The sequence below is a fragment of the Adiantum capillus-veneris genome, chromosome 28 (genome assembly GCF_014529385.1).
Source record: "Adiantum capillus-veneris isolate H3 chromosome 28, ASM1452938v2, whole genome shotgun sequence".
Lineage (NCBI taxonomy): Eukaryota > Viridiplantae > Streptophyta > Polypodiopsida > Polypodiales > Pteridaceae > Adiantum > Adiantum capillus-veneris.
Genome location: NC_140958.1, coordinates 46,192,102 through 46,212,988, shown reverse-complemented (window position 1 = coordinate 46,212,988; position 20,887 = coordinate 46,192,102). Strand labels below are relative to the sequence as shown.

General features: G+C 45.3%; 2 protein-coding genes across 2 annotated transcripts in view; both read right to left on the bottom strand.

The window, feature by feature from the left end:
• Positions 1–5,978, bottom strand: part of LOC147420374 (uncharacterized) — a 14,933-nt gene extending 8,955 nt beyond the window's left edge. The window contains exons 1-2 of the mRNA XM_086503905.1: positions 5,842–5,978; positions 4,469–4,680 (exon numbers count right to left, since the gene is read on the bottom strand). Coding sequence (XP_086360031.1) covers positions 4,469–4,646 — 178 coding nt within the window. The 5' untranslated portion in view covers positions 4,647–4,680; positions 5,842–5,978. The remainder of the gene's footprint in view (positions 1–4,468; positions 4,681–5,841) is intronic.
• On the bottom strand, positions 5,865–20,887 carry LOC147420373 (uncharacterized). The gene is made up of 5 exons (XM_086503906.1): positions 20,749–20,887; positions 20,466–20,564; positions 6,465–6,550; positions 6,165–6,249; positions 5,865–6,080 (listed from the first exon to the last, which is right to left on the bottom strand). Exons 1-5 carry the CDS (start codon positions 20,797–20,799, stop codon positions 5,985–5,987), a joined length of 417 nt encoding a protein of 138 aa, XP_086360032.1. The 5' UTR covers positions 20,800–20,887; the 3' UTR covers positions 5,865–5,984.

Below are 20,887 nucleotides of genomic sequence, written 5' to 3'. Positions count from 1 at the left end.
CTGCACCTCTACAGCATAGAAATCTGTATGTTCCACGAAGATAGCATTCACTTCCGTTTCCAAATCATCATCATAAGCTTTCCACTCATTTCTAGCAAAACAAGTTTGCATATCAATCTACACCCTCTCTGAGTAGGCATCCACATCTTTGGAATTTCCCTCATCTATCACATCGCAAACATATGAACCATACACAAAAGCATCAACACCATCATGTGAACCTGAATTTTGCATAAACATAACATTGTCATTTTGCATTGAGTCATCAACATATGCACCCTTCCCATCTATGGAAGATGAATGCTCATACGTGTGCTTGCAATTACCCTGTGACAAATTATTTTCATCCTCTTTATGCCTCGGATATAGTTTGCATACCGTAGGCAATTCTCTTTATGCCCAGGGTATTGCTTGCATACGTGGACATTCCAAACTCATGTTACCTTGTAAAAAAGTCACTTCATGACAAGCACATCTCCACATGGATTGGAAATAGCACCCAGATCACAAACCATCTCTGAATAACTTTCCTCACCTTCCATTTCACTCTCTGATGTCACTTCAACTTGTATATCGTCCATAGATACTTCTTTGCATTGCTTTGGGAGCCTTGAAACATCATAGCTTTAACCCCAAAAGAACAAAACTTATGTAAAGAAAGTGGAATATCCAATTTTTCATACACAACTTTGATTATGTCATTTTCTTTGGCATGTAATAGTTGGTCATCTTGTAGAAGACACTCACCTATAATGGCTTCTAGCTTTGCTAGAACTTGATCACCACCACACGCGTCATTTGGTACAATTCCCTTTGCCTCTGTAGAAGCAATCCCAAGTGTACATATTCAAGGTACTCTTGCTTAATGGCTTCTTCAATGTCATCCCAACTCTCTTCATATTCCCTTGCAAGGTCTTGGATTTGCTCACAACAATTTGGAACCACTAGTTGTTCAAACGTTGCTATCATCTAATGTTTTGGTACCCCTCAAAGCTTCATCTCCATGGCATCACACACCTAGGTTGTAACCTTCAAACATGTTCCACTTGTCAAATACCTCACCTAATGCCGCTTCTATCTCTTCTTCCATTTTCTTTTTCTCTAATATTTGTTCTTCTTTTGCGGCCTATACCTGTTGCATAAACACAACAAAGGCTTGAAACATTTGCATGGTGGCTGGATCAAACCACATCCCTGAGCTTTGAAGCTCTATGTGGAGACCTTCAAAGAAGCTTTTGAACCCTTACCCTAGCCTACTTCACATCGGGTTCACCAAAAACTATGTCAAGTACGCAGTGTGGCTAGGAAAGCGCCAGGCCTTTGGTTGTGACGGTTCGTAGGAAGATCAAGCGAATCGAAACCTTTGAAGCAAAAGACGCACTTGAAAAGAACAAAATTCCCGCCATGAAAACCTCACTCTTAAAAAGAACCAAGATCAACTCAAAACCCTTGTGTGTCTGTGATGATTTGGTGTAGCCTCGCTCTCAATTGCACGAATACAGTTCTCATTTGCCTTGTTAAAAAAACCCACCCTAATTTTTTAATTCAATTCTTTCTCGAGACCATTTCATGGAAGCTTAGGCACTTCATTAGACAAGCACAAATGCTTATTTAAAGAGAGAAAACCCTACTTGGTGGCCTCAGACAGGGTAGAATCAACACAAGACTGCACTAGCATCTTCCCTACATGTGGGTGAAAGCATCTTCCCTTGAAACGGTTTACCGGGTACCTATTGTATCAGCTGCTACACCCACGTAGTTTTAGATTGTAGTAGTAGTAGTAGTATTTTGTTCCACTTCTAGTTCTTTTGTACCCAGACATGGTATTAGATTCACTATTTTGTAACTGATTGGTCTCATAGGTCATTTTGGCCTTTTGAAGACGTTAATATAACATTTCATTTCATTTCATTTCTCTCTCTCTCTCTCTCTCTCTCTCTCTCTGTGTGTGTGTGTGTGTGTGTGTGGAGAGATAGACGCCCATTAAGCTCTGGAGAGCTAGACGCCCACGTCTACAAGGGCGACCACGACATCGACGGAGGCCCCATCAGAGGATCAGGACTATTCTAGCACGACATGGGAGACGTCCAGTACGACTATTTACACTAGAGGACATTGACGATGCTCTTCAGCGCGACCGGTGTAATACATTCTCGGAGAATCGCCCGATGCCAGGCATCCTCAGACATTGGTGATGATGATGATAATTTTAATTTTTAATTTTATTACTTTACTTCATTTTTATTTTGTACCCAGACATTGTATTAGATCCACCAAGATTGTATCAGTTTGGTCTCATAGGTCATTTTGGCCTTTTGAAGACGTTTAATATAACATTTCATTCATCTCTCTCTCTCTCTCTCTCTCTCTCTCTCTCTCTCTCTCTCTCTCTCTCTCCCCTTCCCGAGCCATTGAGCTCGGGAGAGCTAGACGTCCACGTCTACGAGGGAGACCACGACATCGACGAAGGCTCCATCGAGGATCAAGACTATTCTAGCACGACATGGGAGACGTCCAGTACGACTATTTACAGAGGCGGACATTTGATGATGCTCTTCAACGACCGATGCAATACTTTCTCGTACAACGCCCGATGCCGGGCATCTGTAACAAACTGCTGACGTGTCAAAGCCTAAAGAATGGAGTCAACGTACAGATGTGGCCGAGGGGCCTAAACCCTAATGTCTGCCAGAAACCCTAACTTCTGAAACCCTAATGCTGGAAACCCTAACCCTGAAACCTGAAAACCCTAACCCTAAAACCTGCAAACCCTAATTTCTGCCAGAAACCCTAACCCTAACCCTAAGGTAGCAGACAAATTCCGAAAATTGCGCTGACATGATGACGTGGCAGGCTGTACGGATTTCCGCGTTTTGCGTTGGCCGATGACGTGGCAGGCTGTACGGATTTCCGTAAATTGCGCTGGCAGCTTTTTGGCTTTGCTTTTGAACCAGAAGCTTTTGAGTTTTAAAGGCTTTTTACTATAACTGCTTTTCAGGCCAAGGGCCTTTAAATATGAGGCTAGGGCTCATTCTCTGGCATGCTTCAGTACGAAGGTGCAGAGTCTGGAGTACCGGCTTGTACTGTGTTGATGCAATATATAGAAATACCAAAAGGGGCGCCAAGGTTTGGGGCCAATACTCTCTGGGGTGGAATTCCGCCCTCCGTGTCGCGTGTCGTCTCTCTCTCCATTTCAGTTCAGTTGTTATTTGAAGTGCTTAAAGTTGTTCAGTCTGTTCTTTTCTATTGGCACGTGGTGCCCGCCTTGTGACAGCATCCTCGGGTATTGATGATGATGATTTTAGTTTTTTCACTTTACTTCATTTTATTTTGTACCCAGACCTTGTATTTGATCCACCAAGATTGTATCAGTTTGGTCTCATAGGTCAATTTGGCCTTTTGAAGACGTTTAATATAACATTTTATTTCATTTCATCTCTCTCTCTCTCTCTCTCTCTCTCTCTCTCTCTCTCTCTCTCTCTCTCTCTCTCTCTCTCACACACACACACACACACACATAAACACACCATGCACACACGCGCACAAACATTTTCATGATGACTATTAATCAATATACACCTTCTCATATAATCATACACCCATGATGAGTACCCTTTGATCTGAAGGCACCTTTTAATGGGAATAACCTTCATGTATCTGGTTGATTTCTGGACCATGTGTAGCATGCTCTGAAAGCTTCAAATGAACTAGCTCTTACCTTCCCTTCCTGCCATGCAATCCTTTGAGCAAGATTCAAAATCTTTCATGAGGGGAAGCCTCAGGTCTACAGGAGTACTTTAAAAGGCCACTGAATTATGAGGGTGCTTTAAACACAGGTCTACAGGGAGACAACAGATATGGGTATTTAAAAGGGGTCAAAAGACATTTTAAAAGATGCTTTTTGTGCTTTCCCTGTCCTGAATGGAAAGAGGAAACATTTCCAGATTACTGGGTTAACCTTTCAATGTTACAAAAATAGGGCATACTCACCAGTACCTTTCAAGCATTACAGAACATTCTTCTTGTCTATTGAAATTGACTTTGCAAAGAAAATGCAAAATTCTAATTTCAAACTTTTTTTCGGCTCACATATTTAAAGTGAAAGAGAGTTACACAACTATGGAAGTTGCATAAATTTAAAACAGAAACCTAGAAATTGACAAAAAGAACTCCAGATGAGGTAGTATTGGCAAAAGGAGGCCCACACAAATGCCAAAAGCACAAATTCTTCATATCGGCAATTGCTTTTGGATTAATAGTAGCTTTTCAGTTGAAGCGACAACAAATACAAGTATATTGTCATAGAAGCTTCAACCTGCAAACATTGCTTTTTACTCCCATTGGCAACTATGCATATAAAATCTTCTCCCGACTCATAAAAGCTTAGAATAAGACGACCATCATGTCACCTACTTAAAAATACCCATTTGCAAAGAATAAACACAAACCTCCTGAACAAAGCACTCACCATGGTCCATGGCTTGAAGAAGACATGCGCGGCAAAAGGTATGGCCACAAGGTGTGGTCACTGGATGATATAATAGCTTCAAACAGAGAATACAATCAAAATCGTCATTGTATTGGAGTTTAGCTCGCTTTCTCCTTTGGTCTTCGGCCGTATCAAGAAAATCCTTCTTGATCTCCATCTCCACCTTTCGCAATGCATCTTGGAGAAGGAGACTGTCAAAACCAAAACACATCTCTCTCTCTCTCTCTCTCTCTCTCTCTCTCTCTCTCTCTCTCTCTCTCTCTCTCTCTCTCTCTCTCTCTCAAAGAAGGCTATCAATAGGATGAAGACTGGGAGAGCATATGATCGTGGTGGCTTGATAGCTGAGCATTTTATACATGTGAAGGATCTTTTGGCTGATCTTCTTGCATTGATGTTACGTGTGAGGGTTTTCCTGATACTTGGAGCATGTCCATGATTGTACCTATTTTCAAATCTGGGGATCCTAGTTTGCCTGGGAGTTAACACACTATCATTATTGGACACACATAGCCAAATTATATGCATCCATCTGTGAGCATGAGATGAGCAAATGGGCAGAGAGAGAGGGTATCGGAGTGCGAGGTCAGGCTGCTTTCAGGAGGGGTTTCAACTTTCTCTACCCTAGATCACATTCTCACACTACGAGCTATCATTGAGGGTGAATTTCATGGAAGGAGGATTGATTCAAACTTTGTGGATTACCTCAAAGCTTTAGATAGTGTTCTGAGGGGCAAATTGATGCACAAACTACAAGTGCTCGGAATGCCTGTATTATGCTAGCCGTTAGTTGCTCTTTATGGCTGTATATATGCTTAGATGGTTCTAGTCATCAGATATCATACTTTCTATGTGTCTAGTGTCTAGCACCGCACATCTGCACTCTCCCTGCACAGTTGGAGCCTCGACACCCCAATTGTACCTATGAATCCTCGGCTTGAAGCTGAGTAAGCTGCCAGCCAGAGTATGTACGGGTTCCATGAGTTAGTCGAGTTCCATTGAGTTCTGAGTCTGTTGTTGTGTCTTTTGAGTTGGCTTTGTTCCATTGCTCTATAGTGTTTTCGTTCTGTTGGAGTGAGTTTTCATGCATATTGCACTGAGGAGCACCCACAATAAAGAGCACGACACACTTTTTCTCGTACAAAGTTACAAATGCTCGACACACATTGGCAAGCTGAAGTTCAATCACAGAGAAAAATACTAAACCAAAGAAAACCTGGAGGCATAGAAGCCTGCAGAAGAGCCCCATCTTGGATAACTATGAGAAGATTCAATGTGCTCCGCTATTGAGTCTATTAGAAAGTATCAATGTGCTCAAACAAAATAAAGTATATCAGAGAGAGCAGCTGTATTACCTGGAAGGATCTATTTGCAAGCCCTCATAAAAAGCTTCCTGTGCTTCATGATATCTCTCTAACTGTCAACTCAAAACAACAACGGAGTAAGCTTACTTTCTCTTCTTTTGTGTTGAAAATTTAAAAATAGAAAAGGGCCTGTTTCAACATGCCAAAAGTAGTGCTGCGCCTTTCCTGTAGTAGCCTTTTAACCAACAGTTTTTCAGCTTGAGAACTTTTTCTGCATCCCTTAAAGCTAGCTGAATAAAAAAACACGAAGGCTTCAATATAAAGGAACTTAACGTTTGCAACCAACCCTCCTGAAATCTTTTTGGCTACGTAACCTCTGCATGAGACGTAGGATCCAACCCGAACAAAGCATTCTGTTCAGAGACAGCAGCTGGAATCTTTCGCAAGTGCTGGCTTAACCTTCATGACAATATTTATAGTATTAATTAGATAAGTTCAGGCTTTCTTTCAGCCAAGGTAATTTTTAAAAAAATATATTGCATTTCCTGGAATCAAGGTGACTCTCTATAGACAGTTTTTCTAGAGGGTTGTAGTGTTGGGAGGCTTGTCTTCAATGTTCAAGCATCAACATTGAACATAAGCAACATTCCAAATAGATGGACAAAACACATTACTTGGAAAAGGCCACACTTCGATTGCTCAATATCAAAAAATGTCCAAGTGGTAGCAGCTTGTTTGCTTTTGAATACTCCTTAATAGCCTGCAGAAACGGCTCTCTCTCTCTCTCTCTCTCTCTCTCTCTCTCTCTCTCTCTCTCTCTCTCAACAAACGAGGCTGATTTCTATTACTTGAAAAGTACCTCAGAACGCACAAATGATGCCGATTCTGAGGGCAAGTACATCACTGATTACAAAGCAAGCCAAAAGGCAATAGTCTGGAAACTGTAAAAACTGGAAATAGCTAGCCACATGGCAACTGTAAAAACTGAAAGCAAGGGTAAAAACCTCTACTAAAGAGAGTAAAAAGTGCCCTGGCAAGCTAAGTGGACAGAGGATGACAGCAGCCTCTGAAAGATAGCACTTCCACCAAGAGCAAACTCCTCTAATGCAAATCAAAAACCAGAACCATCAGAAGCCACTAGCGAAAAAAGGACACGGAACTTTTGCAATAGCAAGAGCTCGAACGTCCGGCATTACCCGCCAATTGGTAGAACCAAATAGCATCAGGCAATGAAAAGACAGAAGGAGAGAGTTGTTGGTGATAAGATGACAGAGAAAAGGAAATCGACATCAGCAAGAACCCACAAGAGAATGCCACAAGATGCGTAACAGAGCACTGCACTGGAGTTGCCAAGGAGCTATCAGCTACGGTAGAAACCAGTCCACTTGCTGAAGGTGGCTCCTGAAAGCCAAAGTTGGGGAGGGAACTCCAAGAAGACGGTGAAGGAGGCTCGGGGGACAACCGCTTTGGAAACCTGATGTAGAAACCTAGTAGAGCAAGTCGAGAGCAAAGCGGAAATCCAGCAAACGTAAACCCAAATAAACCCAATGTGAAGAACACAAGGGAACAAAGAAGGCAAGAACATGGGGGAAGATAACAACAAATAAGAAACAAAGGAAATGAAACATACTCTAAACACACACTTCACTCACACTTATGAACCCACCCGAACACACACCCATATGCACCAAGGTTGCATCACTTCGTACATACTGATGTGTACTATACAGTACATCCGTATGGTACAGAACAGTATAAGGTTTCGTACAAAATGCTTTTTCTCCTCTTTTTTTCTTTGGGAGGGGGGGGATGTGGGGGGGGGGGGGGGGGGGTGTGTGACTGTGAAAATCCAAAAAATACCTCATTCAAGTCGAGCACAGCCACAAAACAGCCCACTCCCTATTACCTCTTCTTAGGAGATACCAAGATCGAGGAGACAAATCCAAAGACATGCCCATACTCTAATAAGTGTTCTCCATACTCATGGAAAACAACCCTTACACGTTATGATAGTTACATAGTTGACTATGGAGTGGGGTCATTGTAGACTAGATACATGGCTGATATGTATGTAATAATGTAGAATTTATGGTTTAAAAAAAGGGTACGTACTGTTACATACCTTAAAGTTTTACCAATACAAAGGTACATATCTTACGTATGAATCCCAAACCGTATCTTACGTACCTTTCCACCTTGATATTACGCACTCTCACCCCAAAGTCGATTGATAGAGTATGAAGAAAACAAGCATGCAAAACCAACTCTACACCGACACACCCAACTCACACACACTTTTTTTGTAAATCGATTTGATTGATTTACTAGTGGGAAACCTCGAAGCGAGAAAAACCCACTGAAAGGGTCATATACAAGGAGAAGAACACAGAACTACTCAGCTGTATAGAGTAGATAGAAACATTTATAAGAAAGCCGATGTATCTCTGCGGTGATATCACCAACTTCCAAAGCAAACCGTAATGATTGCCTACGAGAAAGCTTGAAGAGTGGGAACGGGTCTGCATGAGTATGATGAAAAATGTAAGCATGTTGACGCCACAAGGTCCAATAAGCCCAGTATCTGACCCACATAAAGAAGACCGCAAAACGATGTAGTGTCAGTGAGAAAATGCCAAATACCCAGAACCTTTTGTTAAAGACAACCCCAGGAAAACGGAGCCGCATACAGGCCGATACACGGCAAATGAAGTTTCTAGTAATGCAGCAATCCCACAACAAGTGGCAAATATCCTCTTCTATCGTTGAGCAACGAACACAAGAAGAAGGGCGAATATGAGCGCCCTAAGAAAAGTGTCGATTGGAAGCACTCCAAGCAAACAGCGCCAAAGAAACAATCACTCCTTCAAAGGCAAATGGCTTTTCCACAAGGTAGAGAGAAGCTTCCTCCACCAGAGATCAGATTTGTGCATGCGCCAAAGGGCATTACGCGCGCGCACGCCCACACACACATATAGCAATGTAGGAATTGCGAGCTGAAAGAAAAGAAAACAAAAAGAAAACAAAGAAAATCTTTACCATAGTTCCATCATGGCGAGAAACTTCCACTCCTCCACAAATATCAACCACCGCAACTAGATGTAGGGCATGTGCTTGCAGAGTTCACTGCAGGCTTGGCTAAAGCAAGAGCGGGGAGCCCCTCCAAGCGGTTTCCTTTACACTCCACCGGGGCGTCCAACGAGGCAACCTAATGCTCACATGTTTGGGCAGCAAACAAGAGCATGCGTTGCATGGTGTAAAGGTTTCCAGCCAAGACGGAAGACATCTAGTGAAGGTGGCCAAGTAGAGCTCTTTAAATCTTTTTTTTTTTTTTTTGTGTGTGTGTGGGGGGGGGGGGGGGGGGGGGGGGGGGGGGGGGGGGCGCACGAGGTGCCACAAGCAAGGCTAGCAGCATGGTGGACAAGAAGCTGAGCAGCCGAAGATGCCAATGAGTAGCCAATTAGCAATAACAATCGCATCTGCAAGGCCCACACATGTAGAAATCGGCACCAACGCAAGATGGACAACGCCATGATCTACAGCTGCGCGAGAAGCCTCCTAGCAACAGCGATGAGGTTGAACAGCAGCAGCATCCTCCACACAGCCAGTAGGGGCGGCACATGCCATCGCTAGGGGGCTACATCCGGTGCATCAACCTCTACTTTGGATCACAATTGTCTTCAATAGTGGATCTTTCAACCAACAAATCCTCTGAAGTACTAGATACATGTATACAAATCTGGTCTTTGAGGCTGCACCATATCTACTCCATTGTGACTCCTAAACATAGTGAGTGCGTGATGTCTCTTGCTAAAGAAAGTGGTCATTTTGGTTGCATCGAAAACCACACACTACACTCAAGGCAATTTTCCTATGTGCTCTATGAGAAAAAATTTCAAGGTTTTGCTTGACCTACCTCTGGCATACTTAAATTTGTGATGTCAAGGTCCATTCTCTGGTCATTCATTGTAGGGCATCACCATATGGAATTAATGAGTTGCCAGCTTTACCAGCTGTCTCTCTGTTGTTTCTCGTGTGCCATTGTCCCTCTCTTTCTCTTGCTACACACACTAACATGGTATCAGAGCACAAGGTGTGCTGAGCTAGGATCTGCCATCGCATACCCCAGGAGCTTCATCTAGAGCATTTTCATCGTGAAAACTCGAAATAGCCCACCTGCGCTTTTTCCTCCTTCCTTGCATTTGGCGGCTGCCTTGCCTTTTCTGGTGAGATTTCCTCAATTCTTGCTCCTCCTATCACAACTAGATGACATGGCATGCTAGTACTAGACCTAAGAGTAAAGAAAGAGTCGCCTTGAGTTAACGCCATTTCAGTGGACCCACGAGGCGCACCCAAAGCTACTCATGCCAAAACCTGATGACGACGACGAGACGGGCTGAAATCTGAAAACGCTAGGGGCTGAAATCTGCAAATCTTGTATCTGCTGAATTCTGACACTATGTCGGCAAGGAAAGCAATGGCGACGACGCGACGATGATGCGCTGAAAACACAGATGCAGAAATTTGCGAACAACGGGCTGAATCTGAAAACGCTGCCTGATTTGACAGTGCGGCGTGGATCTACTACAGGTAGGTGAGATCTGCGAGGTTTGGGGCTGATCTTGCAGAGTCTAAGTGCTGAAAACTGAAACGCTGATGCTAAGGGTTGATCTGTCGCTGGGAATCTGCAAAACGCTAGAGCAATCTGCAATCTGCCAAAACGCCAGGCTGAATCTAGAATTTGCTGACCCCCCTGATCTGGTGCTACTGAAAACGCTAGGCTGAAACTGTAGCCAAAACACTGGTCTTGATCTCCTATTGGCTTGAAACGCTAGGTCACCCGCCGGTCTTGCTGAGAAGGTGCATTGTAAGTTGGTGAACTTCTACTGCCTCTTCTGCCAGATAATGCTAGCGCTAGGTTTCTTTTATAGAGCTTAACAAATTTGCCCTACACAGTTTAACAAAGTCACTTATGAAATAATAAGTGAAAAATGGCTAAAATAGGAAAAATGGGTTCTGTGCACTGTAAAATGTTCACATACCAATGTAAGGTGCAGCGGAAGTGAATGTTGAACTTTGCTCAAGATGACTACTGATTGTAATGCTCATGATCATGTTGTGTGCAACCAAAGGATATGCATGTAAGGTGCAGCGGAAGTGAATGTTGAACTTTGCTCAAGATGAGTGCTCCGAACTGTGCTCAAGGGTTCCTTTAACTTACGGAAGGGAGAGCCTTTCGTTCCTTTAGTGAGAGAGTGCAATGGACATAAACAAAGTGGTGAACACTGTGAATGAAGGTGCATGAGACTGAGAGATAGAGAGAGAAGAGAATACGACACCAAAAATGTCACGTGACACATCCAACCCTATGTGTCCGTGGACAAGCTACAGCATGACCAGGGTTCAGTTCAGCCAAGTCAGTCTAGAATAGGAAGTGATCTGGCACTTTTGTGAGTCTGTTCGCAGACCGTGCATGTCCAGACACTTAGATTAGATGCATATCCTCTGGTTGCACACAGCATGACCATCAGATTCCAGTCGGATCCCATCAGTAGCATTTTTACAGTGCATAGGCCTATTTTCCCTATTTTTGACATTTTTCACTTATTATTTTTAAGTGACTTTTGTTGGAAAGTAGGTAGGGCAATTTTGCTAAGTTTGCATAAGTAGAAACCTAGCGCTAGCACTTTCTGGCAGAAGAGGCAGCAGGAGCACCTTGCTCGACAGGCAACTTTTCAGCAAGACCAACCCACGCGACAACTCTGGCGTTTTCTTCCAACAGAAGGCCTAGCGTTTTTGCACCAGATCAGCCAGCGTTTTTGCACTTGCAGATTCACGGCGACAATAGGCAGCAGATCAACCCTAGCGTTAGCAGATTCCCCCGCAAGGTCAGTTTTCAGCCCTAGCGTTTTTGGTTTGCAGATCAACCTCAGCGTTTTTGCAGATCATCGCCACAGAATCAGCCATAGGACCAATGTTTTCAGTTTTTAGCAGTCAGACATCGCAGAAGAAGTCCCGAACCTCGTAGATTCCACCTTCCCGCAACAAATCCTCGCCGCACGGTCAGATCCAGCGCAGTTTGCAGATTCAGCCTAGAAAACGCAGATTTCAGCATCTGCGTTTTCAGCGCGTCATCATCGCATCATCGCCCTCGACATCGTCACCGACATAGAGTCAGAATTCAGCAGATACAAGATTTGCAGATTTCAGCCCTTAGAGTTTCCAGATTTCAGCCCGTCTCGTCGTCGTCCTCATCGTCGTCGACATCGTCGGCAAGTCCAAGCATTGTAGAGATTTGTGCAATCATAAGTAGACCGCTCTTGCCATAGAAAGTGGGGCCTTCGGAGGAGGGTTTGACAACATCTCTGGTGTCGTATTCTCTTCTCTATCTCTCAGTCTCATGCACTTCCATTCACAATGTGCATTCACTTTGTTTGTGTCCATTGCATTCTCTCACTAAAGGAACGGAAGGCTCTCCCTTCCGTGAGTAAAAGGAACCTTGAGCACAGTTCGGAGCACTCATCTTGAGCAAAGTTCAAACATTCATTCCGCTGCACCTTACAAGAAAAGTGTCAAACCCTCCTCCGAAGGCCCCACTCTCTATGGCGAGAGTGGTCTACTTATGATTGCACAAATCTCTACAATGCTTGGACTTGCCGACAATGTCGATGATGACGAGACGGGCTGAAATCTGAAAATGCTAATGGCTGAAATCTGTAAATCTTTATCTGTCGAATTCTGACTCTATGTCGGTGAGAGTGTCAATGGCGACGATGCGACAACGACGCGCTGAAAACGCAGATGCTGAAATCTGTGTTTTCCGGGCTGAAACTACAAACTTCGCGGGATCTCACCGTGCGGCGAGGATCTGCTGCCGGAAGGTGAGATCTGTGAGGTTTGGGACTTCTTCTGCGAGGTTTGGGACTTCTTCTGCGATGTCTGACTACTGAAAACTGAAAACGCTGGTTCTACTGTGGATCTTGTCACGATGGAACTGCAAAAAAACAAAAACGCTGGCTGAATTCTTGTCCTTGTTGCAAAAACGCTAGCGATCTGCTGTCCTCTTGTTGTCGGGCTGCTCTGCAATGCAAAATCGCGAGGGCTGATCTGGATACTGCTGTTGCCAGGAAACTGCAAGTGCAAAATGCTGGCTGATTTGTCTTCTGCTGAAAAACGCTAGGCCTTGCCTGTTGCAAAACGCTAGGGTTCCTCTGTTGGGAGTCCTGCTGAGAAGGTGCCTGTTGAGCAATTGCTGTTGTTGCCTCTTCTGCCAGAAAGTGCTAGCGCTAGGTTTCTATATATACAAACTTAGCAAAATTGCCCTGCCTAGTTCCCAACAAAAGTCACTTAAAACAATAAGTGAAAATTGGCTTAAATAGGAAAAATAGGTCTATACACTATAAAAATGCTCTTGATGGCTTTTGATGGAAATCTGATGGTCATGCTGTGTGCAACCAGAGGATATGCATCTACTCTTGAGTGTCTGGACATGCACAGTCTGCGAACAGACTCACAAAAGTGCCAAATCACTTCCTAAGCTAGACTGACTGGACTGAACTAAACCCTTGTCATGTTGTAGCTTGGTTACGTACACATAGGGTTAGATGTGTCACATGACAATGCAACTACTCTAAGTGCCTAGACATGCACGACCTGCGCACACGCTCACAAAGGTGCCAGAACACTTCATAAGCTGCCATGAACCTTGGTCGTGAAGTAGCTTGTCCACATGCACATAGGGTTAGATGTGCACGTGACAGCTACTCTCCAAAAGCCTTGTGCCAAAAGCTCACCAAACTAGGCCGTACGGACGTGCCATGTGGCTGCTCATAAATCGCGCTGCGATTTGCTGAAATCTGTCACCGGCTTTGATCCACACTAGGAGTAGGTGTTGCTTTGTTTTTAGGGTTAGGGCCTCTTGGCCATACTCTGTAAGTTGGGAGGGTTAGGTTTTATTAAACCCTCACCCTTATATCCCCCTCGGACAATCTTTTAAGTTGGGAAGTCTGCCACGTCACAAACTTGTGACTCAGAGTGTCAACTTTGATACTTTTATGGATTTCAAGTCACAAAAAAACCTTTGGCCTTTATTCAAGGGTAGTGTGATACAGCTTTTTGTTGGAGGCAACTGTACCGAAGCTTCCAAAGTGAGGAAAGCATTCGCTCAATTGAAGGGGAATGCATATACGTAGTGGGGTCAAACCTATCATTACATGGACAGGCACCACGAACTTAGGGGGGTTTCAAGCAATTGTTCTCCTCCTTGACGCCAAAGTACTAGGTAAAGATTTTGACCACTTGGACCCGTCTATGGATGACACAGGATGACACTTCCGACTTACAATCAAAGATTTCGAAATACTTTTCTCCAATAGTGTCACATGCACATCTAACCCCCATGTGCATGTCGACAAGCTAACTCCTACTTCTAGGGTTTCAGACAACCTAGGTAGTGTTCTGGCACCCTAGTGAGCCTGTACGCAAGACGTGCATGTCTAGGCACTTAGATTAGTTGCATACCCTCTGATTGCACATGAGCACACCCAGTGTCTACTAGGTGTAGTCACTGGGGAGTGCTCGCATAGTCTAGCATCACTATCCCCAACCTAGGTATTTACCTCCATGCGAAGCACCTCTTATAAGTGAGTTATTAACTTATCTATAAGTGAGATTTAGCCAGCATTATAGACATCGTGGGTTTTTATTGGTATTGCCTGACCCAGATTTAAATCCATATATAAGTGGCCCTAGGGGTCACTTCTCAAACATAAGTTAGCACCCTAAGGGCAGCCAACCCCTCAGCACTACAGCCTTGGCGTTTTACCATCGGCAGGACAGGACCAGCGTTTTCAGCATAAGCATTTTTGCTTCAGCATCCCTAGCACTTGCAGATTCTCTCCACAGAAGCACATCAGCCCAGCGTTTGTCAGCATTCAGCCTCCCGCAACATCAATTGCAGATTTCAGGCGTAGCCTCATCGTTAGATTGCAGTTCCAAGTCAAATCCGCTAGAGTTTTTCAGTTTTCAGCCCATCCTTGACATCGGCCATAGCAGATCAGCATTCTCGTTGACGGTTGCAAATCCCATCAATTCCATTAGCATGTTGTGCCACGTGCACATGGCTCTGTGTGCCACATGGACCTGCTTTATCGACTTTCAGAGCCAATTTTCCACCTATCCTTAGATAGGAGTGTCTACAATCCTAGGAGGATTAGAATTGGCAAATTTGTGAGCCCTTTCGCAGGACCTACATGTCCGAATGAGTCCATTAGATTAGGTTTTCCAGTTTTGGAACCCTCTTGCATAAATGGATTGTACAAACTTTTTGACAGATGTTATTACACTTTGGTGGGCATCCGGCAAGACGTGCATGTAGTTTTAGGTTAGAGAAATCCAATGAGCCATTCCCCGTGTCAATCGGATTCCGAGGTGAATAGATTTAGCGGAAGTCAAGTTTATTGATAAATCATTTTATGATTTATTTTGCCATACCCAGACCTTAAGAGATTTATAAGCCCCATGCCTTACCTATAAAGGCAGCACTTGGCCTAGCATTTTAGCATCCTAAGAGCTAGCGCCATCAAGGAGCACCAGCATTTTGCAGAGCAGCAGAGAAACCTTGGCGTTTTGCTTCAGACCAGCACCAGCGTTTCCAGATTTGCAACCAGACCTAGTGTTGTTGCTCAGCAACGCCAGATCAGCCCTAGCGCTTGTGCTAACAGCAGATCGGCCTCAGCGTTTTCAATTTCGGCCCTTTCCGTCGCCGAATAGATTCTGCCCTCGCAGCTTTCCCATTGCGGTCCGGTACTTCGGCAACCCATTGAGTCTCTCCTCGGTCATTCCCTCGCGGGCATCGAGTGCTCCCATTGCTGTCCATCATCAGATCATCAAGATCTGCATTTCAACCCTTCATTCCTCTCAGATCGGGAGCGAATTCAACCCCATACCTACCCCTTGGTGGCCATCCGCAATCCCACATCGAGAAGGATCCAAAGGTACATCAAATCAGGCCCTGGAGTAGCCTCGTCTTGATGGGTTACCGCGGCGACATTCCCATTTGAGTCAGTAGAGTCTGCACTTGAGGTATTGCATGTGTGTACATTCCATTTACGCCATCAAAAGCAAATAACACATCGGCAACACTGTGGGGGGGCTCTCTCTCTCTCTCTCTCTCTCTCTCTCTCTCTCTCTAAAGTAAAAGGAACCATCATTCAAGCTAAAAGAAATCACTAACGCAAGGAAAGAAAGTAAAAGATTTGTGAAAGCCCTAGATCTTCACCGTTTCAGTTCCGCTACACCTGACATTTTGCCTTTTCGGCCCTTGGCCTCCCAGATCCAAGCATCCACCGCAAGATCCCATTAGCATCTCAACATCTAGGACCATTGTATCAACATTCTGCAATATAAAGCAAATACCTCTCTAGTGATAGAGAGGGGGGGGGGGGGGGGGGGTATCCCATCTGGTGTTAGTCTCCTTTTCTCTCTCTCTTTCAATCATTGAACCTTCACTCAAAAGTACCATTTCTTTCTTCTCTCTAGTCTATCGTACATCTCTCACATGAAGTAAAAGGAGCCCTCTCATAGGAACCTTGAGTACACATTGAGCACTCATCCTGAGCATTCACCATCAATCACTTCCACTGCACATTACACACAGCTTCTTTCAGAAAGGTTCCTGTCAAGGAAAAATGGAGCAGTATCGTTGTGGCTTACCGACAAGCTAAAAAGCTATTGTCAGAAGCGTAGGTCTCATAGCACCTTGGAGCTTGTGGACCATGCTTCCTATGGATATTCATTTTCCAGACCATAGTTACATGGGACGGCGGGTCGGGGTCGGGAACGGGGTCGGGACGGCAAAAGTCAGGAAACGGGGACGGGGTCAGAACGGCAAAAAAAAAAGAGAGTTTTTTTGGCATTTTTTGACCTACACACATGCCACACACATAGAGCATCACTTTGACCATAAATTTACACTAAATAGACCAAAGAACACGAGTCATATAGGCTGAAATGTGCTAATAAAACATCGATGATCGATCGATACAAAATGAGAAGTGCATGCCACAAGGGCTCAAGAGTCAAAAAGCCTAAAGGACTTAGGGCAAGCCTGAGGCCTCAAGGATAACAAAAAGTACAAAGGGCTATGTAGTAGGTAGAGTCGTAGACTCAAGAGTCTAGACTCGAGAGTCGAGTGATCAATGATCATCAAACTCAAGAAGTGCTCGCCTGCTGAATCTCCACATCGTCGTCGTAGTCGAGGTCGTCAGCAACGTATGAGGGCTCCGGCTCGGGAGGCTCGCATTGAGGCTCGAAATCCTCCTCTAGCTCCTCCAAAAGAGTATCGGCCATAGATGGATTCTCTTGTGCCATCTCCCACTCAGTGAAAGGATCTGCCTTGTGTGTGACGCTCTTGGCAAGCATGCGCAAGTTAGCGCTCACAAACACCAAATCATTGGCCCTCTGAACCACAAGGCGATTCCTCTTCTTAGAGGCAATGTGGCTGTACACACTCCATAGTTGCTCCAAGCAACTAGTGGTACATGCTTGGCTAAGGACACGAACAACCAAGCGCTGCAAATGTGGGCCATCTCCTCCATAGTCCTCCCACCACAAAACCGAGCCAATCTTGTTGCGATCAAGCTGTGCATCTACACATCCATAGGAGCCCTTCTTTTGCCTGTAGTTGAGTAGCTCGTCTCTAATCTTGCGCCTAATGTCACTGCTAGGCTCAAGGCGCTCCAATGCAAGCCGCCATCCTTTGCTCACCTCCTTGTCGGTCTCTTGACGCCTTCCTTGAAACTCAGGGTCAAGCACATAAGCTGCCGCATGAAGTGGAGAGTAGTATCCATTCCACCTCGACTCACACAAGCCATGAATCTCCGCATACTGAACAGGGTCAGGCACAAGCTTCTCAAGTGCCTCTATCATCCGATCCATGGCTTCATAGACTTTGCCAATGCATGGCTGCAAGCCATCCACCACTCGAAGTAGGTGTAGAATAGGCTTGACCATGGCGTCAAGAGTCTTCATCTCCTCCCACCAAGCGGCGTCGTCGGCCCATTCTCGGCATTCCAATCCTACTGCTGATGTAGACTCCGGCATGGCCTGGAACTCATCACTGAGAAAGAGGCCCCTTAAGGCTCCGCCACATGTAGACAAGCGGCCTAGCATAAGCCAATTGAATGCAAATCTTGTCTCTGAATATTTGAGCAAAGACAAGTGGCTCCTCTTTGAGAATTCATGGAGCACTTTTTGATGGTTGAGCACAAAGGAGACAATTCGAGAGGCGTCACCAATGGTGGGTGAAATCCATGACAAGTTCCCTATGTCCTTGAGGAGGTTATTGAGGCAATGCGCCATGCAAAATGTGACATGGATGCTGGGATACATGCCCTCAATGATAGCTCCGGCTGCCCTATTTGACGCCTCTCCATCTGCAACCATACAAAGGACATTTTCCGGGCCGGTGATCTCTATGGTGCTTGTCCACTCCGCAGCAAGCATCTTGGCGGCCTTGCCACTATCAGATGCATCATGTGACTCCACAAAGTACATCTCCCCCCGAGAGCAGGCCACCATCCCGTGGATGGACCGCTTGCGGGTGTCGCTCCATCCATCTACAAGAAGAGAGACGCCATTGGTCTCCCACAAATCCTTTGTTGCTTGGGCCGCTTGCTCCACGGCAAGCTTCTCTTTGTCAAGGAGGGTGGTGCGAAGCCTCTCCGATGAAGGTGGCACATAAGAGGAGCCATATTCCCCTATTTTCGTAACCATGGTTCGAAAGTATGGAGACCTATCAACACAAAATAGAGCATGTTGCGTTAGTATGGAGAGTCGAGAAATTATAACCCATTATGAATACAAAATGGAAGATTGCAATGTGTATATGCCAAGGGAAACTCACCGCGAAGCATAGAAGGCAATGTGGTCGTGGAAGAAGAATCGGACAACCAACCTATCCACCTCTTCCTTCAATTTAGGATTCCAATTTTCGTTGAGAGTGGTTTGGCGATGCGGAAGGGAAGAGGACGGTGTAGATCCATGGCTCTTGAAGGTTCGAGAGATGTCGTCAAGGTTGGCTTCCCTTTGCTCTCGCGGTGTCGCCGTGGCAAAGGGATCAACGGCAACAAAACGGCCCCTCTTGGCCGCTTCCACAACCTCATACACCGTGAGTTTCTCAAGAAGATCCAACCTCTTCTCGGGAGCTACATGAGGGCAAAACTTCGCCTCGTGACCGGGTTCATGAAGAAGATGGGCTCGCACTTTGTTTGAACCACCCGATCTCTTGTATGGACATAGCTTGCACGTCCATGGTCTCGCACCGCCACCTTTGCCACGCGAGCTAAAGTCGACTTCATCCCACCACGACCACGTTTGCACGGCGGGCCTCCTTCGAGAAGAAGCGGCTTGAGAAGTGGAGTTGGCTTGAGATGACATGATGGTGGAGAGACTCGAGAGAGTAGAGCTTAGAAGTTAGAAGGGTTAGAGGAGAGCTTGTGTGGAGAGAGAGTAAAGGAGAGCTTCAAAGTTCAAACTTGAGCCTTGAGCTTGAGGGAAATGGAATGAGCTTGAGCCTTGAGCTTGAGGGAAATGGAATGAGCATTGAGCATTGAGACTATGAGTATTAAGAGGCCCAAGGGAGCCTTTTATAGCCTCCCAAGGGCCAAGGCTTAAAAAATATGGCACTTGGGGCTGCACGGAGCCGTTGCAAACGGTCAAAAACGGCCATTTTTTTTAATCCGACCCCTACCGTCCCCGTCCAGTCCGTCCGACCCCGGTCCGGCCCGGCCGTCCCCCCTGCGACCCGCCCGTCCGGCCCGTTTTCCGTCCGTCCCTCGGCGTTCCCAGCCGTTACCGGCCCGGTTACGGCCGTCCCCCGGCCCTAGGGCCCATCCCCCCCGTCCCCTGTAACTATGTTCCAGACACATGCTTGATACCTAAGTCCATGGAGAAAGAGACCTCCAAAGAAGAAGAAGGCGGCATATGGCTAAAACTTTCCTTGCTCAAGTGTTCCAAGCTTTACCGAAGAGAGATGACAGTGATTAGAGCGCGACACAGAGCTAGATAGGCCATGCGCATCATGTTTGTATATCCAAAATATTTTGCATTTTGGGCCCTTAGACACACTCCATCCTTTTCTACAGCACACCACCCTGAATCACACCCTCTCAATTGTTGTGGTTGTATACAATCAATCACCCCGTCTAGGTCTGGTTCCATCTTCATTTTAGTTCTATCATTCAAAGCTTCCTTTACTTAAGGGATGACAAAGAAGATTTCACCGTTGTACACCGTTGTACATTATGTCAATAGGCCGAGTTCAAACTTTAGAAGACGTTAACAAAACCTTTCTTTCTGCCTTTCTTTACATGTACATATTTATCTATTCATGATGAGGAGAAAGCACCAACAACTTTGGGTGGAATTTCTAAATAGAATCTCTTTTCTTAACCTTTCGATACAAAATGCTTAAGCACTTTTTAATCATTAGTTCTTCAAAAAGTTTGTTTCCAGCTACTTCCTTACCATTGATGTCGCTGCCAAAAAGAGAGATAAATTTTGTTGTGGGCTGCCTTTAAGCTTTGCACAACCATTGCATTAAATAAGATACTACATGATGTCTCACGGTCTCAATCGCTCAAAGTGTGTTCGGGTATGTAATGTGAGTAAAACCTTACCTCCTCGTACGATCCCTGCCGAAACGCAGAGTTTCCACGGCACACAAAAGCATGAATGGGTTCCAGATGTTCAGATGGAACCAAAGAAGCTGCCTCACCCTACACGCAAGGTGAAGCTGGGTAAGTGGGTGACGCATAAATCGATCAATTGTGTGTGTGTGTGTGTGTGTGTGTGTGTGTGTGTGTGTGTGTGTGTGAGAGAGAGAGAGAGAGAGTGTGTGTGTGTGTAAGGTGTGCGTGTCTGTGTGTGCGCGCGCGAACGAGAGGGGTAGAGGGGGCGCACAGAAGAGGCAAGTTCGTCGACGTCGTCGAGCGAGAGAGCGCTGTCCGCCATGATCGTCTCCTGCCTCGTCGATCAAAGCTCACTCGGCAAATGGTTCTCTCGTTTTTGCTTTTGTATGAAGCTTGCCACGTGGCCGTTT